Source organism: Tupaia chinensis, unplaced genomic scaffold (assembly GCF_000334495.1).
Source record: "Tupaia chinensis unplaced genomic scaffold, TupChi_1.0 Scaffold143584_1, whole genome shotgun sequence".
NCBI classification, from domain to species: domain Eukaryota; kingdom Metazoa; phylum Chordata; class Mammalia; order Scandentia; family Tupaiidae; genus Tupaia; species Tupaia belangeri.
Genome location: NW_006203430.1, coordinates 7,351,460 through 7,362,120, shown reverse-complemented (window position 1 = coordinate 7,362,120; position 10,661 = coordinate 7,351,460). Strand labels below are relative to the sequence as shown.

General features: G+C 42.7%; 1 protein-coding gene across 2 annotated transcripts in view; it reads left to right on the top strand.

The window, feature by feature from the left end:
- The window catches only part of PTPN2 (protein tyrosine phosphatase non-receptor type 2), a 121,722-nt gene that overhangs the window by 55,616 nt on the left and 55,445 nt on the right, over window positions 1-10,661 (top strand). For both annotated transcript variants that reach the window (XM_006164058.3, XM_027766496.1), the window contains exon 4: window positions 6,251-6,349. In XM_006164058.3, the coding sequence (XP_006164120.1) occupies window positions 6,251-6,349 (99 nt within the window). The remainder of the gene's footprint in view (window positions 1-6,250; window positions 6,350-10,661) is intronic.

Here is a 10,661-nt window from a genome sequence, read left to right as displayed (position 1 = left end):
GAGCAGAAAAAAATGTACTCTTTTTTTTTTTTTTGAGAGGTTTTTGCTATAGGGCATGTGCGCTCGCCAGACAGAGAGAGACAAAGCGAGAAATCACCCCCCAGGGGGGATGGCCACGCCGTAATCCCTTCTCCTCCATTTTCCTCTCGGGATTTTGGGCACGCACGCATACGCGCCCGGCGTGAGTTTTAAGCCACCGGGTCCGGGACGTGAACCGTGGTCGACTACATGGGAGTCCAGCAACATAGCCATTACGCTAACTGCTGGCCCCTCATTCTTTGTTTTTTTAATCTTAGCCATTCTGACTGGGGTTAGGTGGTATCACGTTGTTTTGATTTGCATTTCCCTTAGTATTATTTATTCTACACTTCTATCTTGTAATTGCTATGTGACCTCGAAGAAATTACTTAACTCCCGAAGTCTGTATATCTATCTATATCATCTGTAGAGTGATACGAAAAATTCCTAAAGTGCCTGGCACTATGGTGACCATTCCTGTATTAGTTGTTGTATTGCTTATTGTTGCTTTTTATTAGTTGTATTAATAATGGTACTGCTAGTAATCCTTTTTTTTTGTTTTTATTCACTTTACACCATCACAACACACAAATGAATTTTCCATCCAAAATACACTGTGCATTGGCTCAATCAAGCACATCCACATACACGTTCTCAGCAAATAATTTTCCAATTCTTACGTCCTGCATACCTTGCCCTTTGCTAGTAATCCTTTTTTATAAACTTTTTTAAATCCCACTACAATAACGACGATGCCTTGTTAATGCTGTAGTGATTGTTTTTAAACCTCTTGTCCCTAGAGAAATGTTTTTGTGTCGTTCCTCCCCACACACATGCACAGAGTTCCACTCACTTAGAATCTTATCTCCAGCTTTTTCTTTTCTCCTGAATTTCCTTTCCAGATCTCTAGTGAATTTTTTTTACCAGATCTCAAATTCTGCATAATCTGTGTCTACTAAGCTAGCTTCATTCTTTGTGTCTTAAATAGGTTAAAATTATCCCCATGATCTACATCTAAGGATTTAGTAATCCTTTCTGATCTTGTGCTGCCCCTGCCCTTTTTCAGAATTCTCGTAATTCTGTTTTAGTACAGCAGCATTTTAAGGTATTTTCTTGCCACTAGTCCCTTCCACTCTACATGTGTGGTTTTCTGTTGCAAACCCCCACTTCCCATCTCACTGGTCTATTTGCCTTTTCCTACGTATGCCCTAAAGTTAGGTGCCTTGCTGTGGAAAAACAAGTTCAAGCCACCCAGTGGTATGGTTAAGATGGTGTGGTTAAACTTTGTGGCTTCATTCCCAGACCCAGTGGCTTGAAAACGCACCAAGCACTTGTGCATATATGTCAAAAATCCCAGAAGGGGAAATGAAGAGAAGGGATTGTAGTGTGACGTTCCTCCATGGGGAGTGATTTCTCACTTTCCCTTTCTCTGGCAAATACACATGCCCTTTAGCAATTTTTTTTTGTGGGGGTGGGGAACACAAGGTTTTTTCTGTAGGATGCGTGTGCTAGCCAGAAAGCTAGAGACAGAAAGATAGAAAGCGAGAAATCACCCCCCCCCCCAGGGGGATGGCCATGCCACAATCCCTTCTCCTCCATTCTCCTCTCTGTATCTTGTGCATGCGTGCGCACACACGTGCCTGGCATGAGTTTAAGCCACTGGGTCTGGGACCCGAACCGAGGTCGACCACATGGAAATCCAGCAACATAGCCATTATACCAACTGCTGGTGCCAAGTGCTTTTTTTTTTTTTTTTTAAGGGTAAAAAAGAAAAACCCAAACTTGTTTCCCTGTTCCACAACACAAACTTTTTCTATAACCAGATATGCTGAAGTTTTTTCCCCACACATCAAGCAATCAGTTCTGTATGTAGCAAATACCAGCAGGGTGTCTTCCAATACTACCCCGATGCCCTCTACCAGGAAAGAGTATCAGGTCCCACAGATTGAGGGCACAGTCCCTCAAGACTGCTTCCTACTTCTGTTGTTAATCTACCCAGGCTTGGGACCAGCAGTTAGCGTAATGGCTGTCACTGGACTCCCATGTAGTTGACTGCGGTTTGCGTCTTGACTTAAACTCATGCTGGGCATGTGTGGCTGCGTGCCCAGGATCCCGAGAGGAGAAGGGAGGAGAGGGGATTGTGGTGTGGCCATCCTGGGGTGGGGGGCGGGTGTTATTTCTCGCTTTCCGTCTCTATCTCTCTCTGTGTTTCTGGCGAGCGCACGTGCCCTATAGCAAAAACCTCTCAAAAAAAAAAAAACCTACTCAGTGATTTTATTGTTTGTTTGTTTGTTTTAAGAATTATTTTATTTAACTTTATTTTAATTTGACAAGAGAGGGAGAGGGAGAGGGAAAGCAAGGAAGCAAACCGCCAGTTCCCAGGTCCCAGACTTGAACTGCAGTCAGCCATGTGTGAGTCCAGTGCCTTTAACCATCACCTGCCAGCCCTAACCCAGGATATTTCACCTGTGCTACTGACCGCCAAGGGTTTTCCAGGACACACTTGTATTATCTGTCTGTCTGTTCATTTGCTTGATAGAAGCTCATGAAAATCAGGAAAACACTTTGACAAATACAAAAGATATAAAGAAACACCTGGAGCAAGACACTGGTAAGGTATGAGGTCTGCTCAAGCCCCCTTTGGGCGTGTCGTCCCCCAGGAATCTCTACGAGTTCAACCATCCCCAAACTCTCTGAATCCTTTCCTTTTTTGGGATTTATGGAGATTTCATGCTATGGTCTGTGATTAGTAAAATCATTGACTGTGGTGATCAACTTAACTTCTAGCCACTCTCCTGTTTGCAAAGATTGGAGTGAGGTGGGGCTTGAAAGTTTAAATCCTGTTTGTTTTGTTTTGTTTTTGTTTTTGTTTGCTACAGAACTTGTGTGCTCTCCAGAGAAAGAGAGAGAGAAATCACCTCCCAGTGGGATGGCCACACTATATTCCTTTCTCCATTCTCCTCTAAAGTTTTGGGCACACACACACACACAGACACACACACGCCTAGCATGTTTCTCAAGCCACTTGTTCTGGGATGCAAACCTCACAGTTGGCCATGTGGGATCCAGCCACTTTAACCACCACAGCAAATCCTATTAAAAAAATTTGGGGTGGATCAGCAGTTGACGTAATGGCCATGTCGCTGGACTCCCATGCAGTCGACCACGGTTCGAGTCCTGGACCCGGTGGCTTAAACTCAAGTCGGGCACATGTGCATGCGTGCCCAAGATCCTGAGAGGAGAATGGAGGAGAAGGGATTGCAGCGTGGCCATCCCCCCGGGGGGGTGATTTCTCGCTTTCTGTCTCTCTGTCTCTTTCTTGTCTGTCTGGTGAGTGCACGTGCCATATGCAAAAACCTCTCCAAAAAAAGAGAAAAAAAATTTTTTTACCCCTTATTCATGATAGAACATATAAGTACACATGTGCAACTGAGAGACAGAAAGAGAGGGAGGAAGAGAGAGGAACTCATTCTGCAGGGTCTGCTCATGGTCCTCTTCTTCTAGTCCTTCAGCCCATCAGATCTTAGGAAGGATGACCAGTACACATTCACAATTTCAAACTAGCCTTATGCTGAGAATGCCTGAAATGGAGCCTTACTCTCTTCTACCTTGTATCAGGATTCTTCTTTTTTTAAAGACTCTGCTGTAGTCTCTTTCTTAGTCTTGCCCATTCCTCAGACCTGATGGTTTACCATTTCTCTGTGGCGTTTTGTGTTTCATTAGTTACACAAGCACTTCTCACCTTTGTGCACGCTCTTTGAGAGCTAAGACTGCATTTCCGTCAGGCTTGTGCCCGTGAACCTATTACATGTGGAACAGAGTACATACTCAGAAAATCATGCAAAGGAGAGGGAGAACTCATGATGCCAGCTGCTTATTACCTCAGCTCTTCGGGCTGTTCTTTCTTATTATATTAATCCTTTCCCACTGAGTTTTACAAATCAGTTCTTTTAAAATTTTAATTAGCTCCTGGGTATATTATATATATTTTGCAGCTACAGAAAACTGGTAGCATTGCTGGCAAGTAGAAGAGCTGAAAGGTAAATCCATGTTCCTCTGATTTAAAAGACCCATAGTCTTTATACTATAGTAACTGACTGCTTCCCTATTTATTATGTAGTTGTAGTCTTTAGAACCACTAATGAAATTGGGGTGTGTGTGTGTGTGTACATGCTAAGAAGTAACTTCACTGCCGAATTGCTACATCCCATCCCCCCCTTTTTTGATTAAAATAAAAAAAGACATTCTGGGGATTTTCTCCTTGCTGGTTTTTTGTTTGTTTGTTTTTCTTTCTTTCTTTCTTTTTTTTTTTTTTCTTTCTTCCTTCAGGTTTTTTCCATAGAGCACATGCATTTGCCTAAAAGAGAAAAAGTGAGAAATCAGCCCCCAGGGGAATGACTATGACACAATTCCTTCTCCTCTATTCCCCTCTCAGAATTTTGGGTACACATACACACACCTATACCCAGTGTGATTTTCAAGCTGCCAGGTCTGAGACTCGAACCAGGGTTGACAATGTGGGAGTCCAGCGCTTTAACCATTATGCCACCTGCTGGTCCCTTCGTTGCTGTTTTTACCTTTAGATTCTTTGTTTTAGAAGTGGATTGAGCAGCAGTTACATCGAGTAGTAAGTACAGTATTCTTAAATATTAGGCGTCAGTGTCTCAGGAGTCTCTAGATTTCTAGCTTCTTTTGGGGGGGGGGGATTTGCTATAGGGCACGTGCGCGCGCCAGACAGACAGAGACAGACAGAGAGACAGAAAGCGAGAAATCACCCCCCAGGGAGATGGCCACGCCACAATCCCTTCTCCTCCATTCTCCTCTTGGGATCTTGGGCACACACACACACGCGCCTGGCGTGAGTTTTAAGCCACTGGGTCCGGGACTCGAACCGCGGTCGACTACATGGGGTCTAGCGACATAGCCATTACGCTAACTGCTGGTCCCGATTTTTAGCATTTTTATACCTTAACCCTAGATTGTATTAATTTACCTAGTATTTTTTGAGAATCTGCCACATTACCAAGAAGTGTATCTGCTCTAAGGATGCTTTCACTTCAAAGTCCCTTGATACCCTTGTCATTTATGGAGCTGAGTCTTTGAGTATATACTTTTAGTGTTCTCCTTCTAACTCTGCATCAAACTGCTTTATCAGTTGAATGCATAATCAGTTACATTAGATATAATAAACCTTTCATTTTAACTCTTGCTCATTTAAAATTAGTTATAGTTAGGTTCTGGCTGGTGGTGTGATGATTAACGGTGTTGAACTCCCACATGGCTGACTGCAGTCGAGTCCTGGATCTGATGGCTTGCTTTCTCATTTTTTCTCTCTCTCCCTCTCTCACTCTGTCTTCTCTGGTCAAATTTAACTAAATAACTAAAGTTAAATAAAATGATTTTTTTTTTTTTTTTTTTTTTATCGGTTTCTCTTTTCTTTTGTCCTATGTTGCTGTTCAGTAAAATGAGAGGTAGTTGGAAGTATATAATACGATTTTTTTTTCTCCTATAGCATGATCACGATATGGCCCATTTTAACTCTGCCACTGAGCCAGTTTCATAGTGATTCAGATATTTTAATATTTCTGCTTTTTCTAGAACTCTTTTATAGTTGGTTGGGTTGATTGGCTAACCAGTGATGGCAGACTTCCTCTTTTCCCATGGATCTTCCATGATCCGCAGGAAGCAGACCCTCTCTTCCTGCTATAGAAACGGAAGAGGACTGAAATTTTCCTCGCCTACATCCTTTGTAGCTAGAACATAACCAGTCACTTACTTCTGGTTGTACTTTCAGCTCTGGCATGCTTGTAGGTTATGCATGGATTCTACAGCCATCTTCGTATGGCGGGAAAGCAGAAGCAAGGTGCTAGCAATGACAGTATCAGAAGTGTCTCAAGTAACTCTTTGGGCCAGAGTCTTGCCTGTGCTTTAGCTCTTGGTTGCTACCAAGCATGAGTCTCCAGCCTTCCATTCTAAAAGCCACCTGATATTCTAAAGAATTCCTTTTCTGACTAAGTTAGTAAAAATAGGTTTTGATCATTTATAATAAAAAATCTTAACTGGTTCAAACCTATTTTTAAATTCAAGTGGATTTTAAAGTCTTGATTTATTTACTACAGTATGATTTATTGTCTGTCTTGTAGCTTACTAGAGACAGACTTGATGGAACTTTGCTTTCCGTCTTACTCTTTTTCATCACCTTTCTCTTATCTACTGTTCTCTGTTCTTACAGGGTCCACTTCCTAATACAGGCTGCCACTTCTGGCTCATGATTTGGCAACAAAAAACCAAAGCAGTTGTCATGTTAAACCGAACTGTGGAGAAAGAATCGGTGAGTAATATTTAATATCTGCAATTCAGTGTACTGCATATAATTATTAGCTTACAAAAGTTTTCATATTTGGGGAGATATTCATTCATTATTTTTACCTTTAATTGCTAAGGAGTGTTTCTGACCAGAATAACTAATGGATCCTTTTGTTTTCTTTTTTTTGAGAGAGACAAAAATTTTTGCTATAGGGTGCGTGTGTGCTTACTAGGGAGACAGAAAATGAGAAATTACTCTCTAGAGGGAATGGCCATGCCACAATCCCTTCTCTTCCATTCTCCTCTCAGGATTTTGGGAATGCACCCACATGGCGCTAGCATGAGTTTTGAGCTACTGGGTCTGATATCATATATCAAACTGTGGTTGACTATGTGCGAGTCCAGCGACGTAACCATTACACTATCTACTGGTCCCCCTTTTTTTTCTTTCTAATTTTCACAGAGGGAGTGTTCACTTACAGGAACAAGAGAGAAAGCAGACCCCGTGGGAAATGGTCACACTATAGTCCCTTGTCCATTTTTCCTTCCTTTTAGGATTTTGAGCATGCATGCACATAACACAATGTGGTTTTGAAGCCACTTGAACCATACAGTCAACCATATGGGTTCCCGCTCATGTAACCACCAGGCCATGGGAAGGCCCTCCTTTTCTTTTCTTTTCTTTTCTTTTCTTTTCTTTTCTTTTCTTGTTTTTCTTTCCTTTTGTTTGTTTGGAGAGATTTTTGTTATAGGGTACATGTGCTCACCAGAGACAGAAAATGCGAAATCATCCCTTGCGGGACAGCCCCACCGCAGCCTCTTCTCTTTCATTCTCCTCTCAGGATTTTGGATATGCACACATATGTGCCCGGCATGAGTTTCAAGCTATCAGGTCAGGGATTTGAACTACATTTAGCTACATGGGAGTCCAGTGCCTTAACCACTATGCCACTTGCTAGCTCCTCATTTTCTTTATACCTTCAACATTTGAGTAACAGTTGCAGACTACTAATCTCCGAGATATAAGTAAAATGTAACAAATACTAACCAGTAGTGATATATAGATCTTTGGGATACCTAGGCTTTAATAGAACCATTATCATTTATTAATATTAAACTCTTGATAATTTGTGGGGTTTTATGCCTTTTTTTGGGGAGGGGGGAGATTTTTGCTGTAGGGTGTGTGTGCTTACTAGAGAGACAGACAGAAAGGGAGAAATCACCACCCCCACCCCCAGGGGGGATGGCCAGGGTCACAAAGCCTTCTCCTCCATTCTCCTTCCAGAATCTTGGGCACACATGCACACATACCCAGTGTGAGTTTTAAGCTGTTGGGTTCAAAACTCGAACCATGGTTGACTGTGTGGGAGTCCAGCAACATAACCACTATGCCATCTGCTGGTCTTATTTTTTAAAAGATTGAAATGGCAGTCTTTTTTTCATCTTTATAAACTATAGTAATCTCTTAGTTCCTAAAATAATAAATATGGCAAGTATGACTTTACTGAAATTTTAATTTATAGTCTAAACATAATGATAATTTCCAGTATAATTTTAGTTACATGTGTTAACTTTTATTTTTTGGAGAGATTTTTGCTCTAGGGCACGTGTGCTTGCCAGAAAGACAGAGAGAGACAGAAAGTAAGAAGTCACTCCCTAGGGGGGATGGCCACAATGCAGTCCCTTCTTCTCCACTCTCCTCTCAGGATCTTAGGCACACACGCACACACGCCCAGTGTGAGTTTAAGCCACCAGGTCTGGGACTCAAACCATGGTTGGCTACATGGGAGTCCAGCTACATAGCCATTAGGCCAACTGTTGGTCCCACGTGTTTTAACTTCTACAACTTTAGATTCTGTTTCGACAAGACAAGCAGATTGGAAAGTATTTTCAATAAGGTATCTTCTAGTTTTGGGGTTTTTTTTAAGTTTAATTTTATTCCTGTGGAAAGCATGTGCACACAGGAGAGAGCGAGAGGAACACACTCAGCAAGGCCTCTGAGATCACGATTCTGTTTCACTGACTCTCCTGCTGCTCCTCAGGATCTTGGTTGGGCACACCCACTTGCACTTACTTACTGTGTTTTCAAGCTGACCCAGGTAACTCATCCCACAGTTCACCATATAGCTTTCAGCATTGCAGTTCAATTTTCTGCCAACTACAGTACCATGCTGGGCTTTTTCAGGCTTTAAGATCAGTTTTCTGATTCTTATTTTTTCTAAATTCATAGTTGCTATTTTCAATCACAATTAATATTTTTCTTTCTTCTTTATTTTAAGCGTGCACATGGCAAGTGCCAGAGAGAGAAACAGAGGAAAAGCACCACTTGATGGGTGTGGTTGTGCTGCAATTCTGTTTTTTTTTTCTATTCCTTCATCCTGTCAAGATTTTTGGCATGTACGCACACATGCCTAGCATGTTTTGCAAATGCCAGGGCCAGGATTTGAACTGCAGTTGGCTATATGGGATCTGGTTCCCTATACAGTGATTAAGCACCACTACACTGTGGGGCCAGTCCTGCAATGAACATTTTCTAATCTCTGTCTGTGTCTCTCTCTCTTTTTTTTAAGAGAGATTTTTGCCATAGGGTACGTGTACTCACCAGAGAGACAGAGGGTGAGAAATAATCCTCTTGGGAGGATAGCCACCCTGCAATCCCTTCTCCTCCATTCTGCTCTCAAGATTTTGGGCATGCATACACACATGCCAGGCATGAATTTTCAGGTGCCGGCACTCAAACCACAGTCGGCTCCATCGGAGTCCAGTTACACAGCTGGTTCCTCTAATGTCTTTCTAATCTTTTTTTTTGGAGAGGTTTTTGCTATAGGGTGCGTGCGCTCGCCAGATAAACAGAGACAGAGAGACAGAAAGCGAGAAATCACCCCTCAGGGGGGATGGCCACGCTGCAATACCTTCTCCTCTTGGGATCTTGGGCACACACGCACATGCGCCCGGCGTGAGTTTAAGTCACTGGGTCTGGGCCTTGAACCACGGTCAACTACGTGGGAGTCCAGCGACATAGCATTACACTAACTGCTGGTCCCTCTCTTTCTAATCTTTTTTTTTTTTTTTGGAGAGGGTTTTCGCTATAAGGCGAGACAGACAGAGAGAGACAGAAAGCGAGAAATCACCCCCCGGGGGGGATGGTCACGCCGCAATCCCTTCTCCTCCATTCTCCTCTTGGGATCTTGGGCACGCACGCACATGCGCCCGGCATGAGTTTTAAGCCACCGGGTCCGGACACGAACCGCTGTCGACTATGTGAGAGTCCAGCGACATAGCCATTATGCTAAACTGTTGGTTCCCCCTCTCTTTCTAATCTTAAGTGGCATCAACACACCAGTATTTCCAGGATAGTCATTGATAGTGGCTTTTCATGGTTTGATTTTGATTTTCTAATATTTAAAAATTTAGTGATGGGGACCAGCAGATGGCGTAGTACTTACATCCACATAGTCAACCATGGTTCTGGCAGCTTAAAACTCATGCTGGGCACGTGTGCGTGCGTGCATGCCCAAAATCCCAGGAGGAGAAGGGATTGTGATGTGGCCATTCCTCGTGGGGGGTGATTTCTCGCTTTCTGATTTTCTGTCTCTGGCGAGCACATATGCCCTGTAGCAGAAATTTCTCTTAAAAAAATATTTCTTTAGTGATGGTGACATTGCCAGTTTGATCAGCATTGCATTCAAGACGATTTGTATACTTCATTCCTCTTGTTTTGGAGTCCAGTTACTGTATTAATAGTATAAGACTGCCATCAGAGTTTAGAAATTACACTTAATGGTTGTTGGATCTAGATACTTAATAAGATTCAGGTTAGGAGCCAGCAGATGGTATAGTGGCTATGTTGTTGGACTTCCATGTGACCAACCATGGTTCAAGTCCCGGACATGATGGCTTAAAAATCATGCCTGGCATGTGTGCATGCGTACCCAAGATCCTGGAAGGAGAATGGAGAAAAAATCGCAGTGTGGTCATCCTCTTTTAGGGGTGACTTCTCATTCCCCCCCTCCCCCTCTCTCCTCCCCCCCAGTGAACATATGCACCCTAGGGCAAAAACCTCTTTAAAAGAAAAATTACTTTTAGAAAGATAACATCATAGGTAGTATTGTTTGCTACCATTCAGAGGTTATTCATTAGGAGCTCTGAGGTCTGTTTACCCTTACCCTTATGACATTAGCAGCCATTTACTGGTTAATGCTTTGCTTTTTAATTCATTAGTGATTACAGATGGTGATTTTTTTTTGTGGGGATTGGTAGAGGCTTTTGCCTTAGAGCTCATGCAGTCACCAGTGAGGGAGAGACAGAGATAGTGAGAGGGAAAGTGAGAAATCACC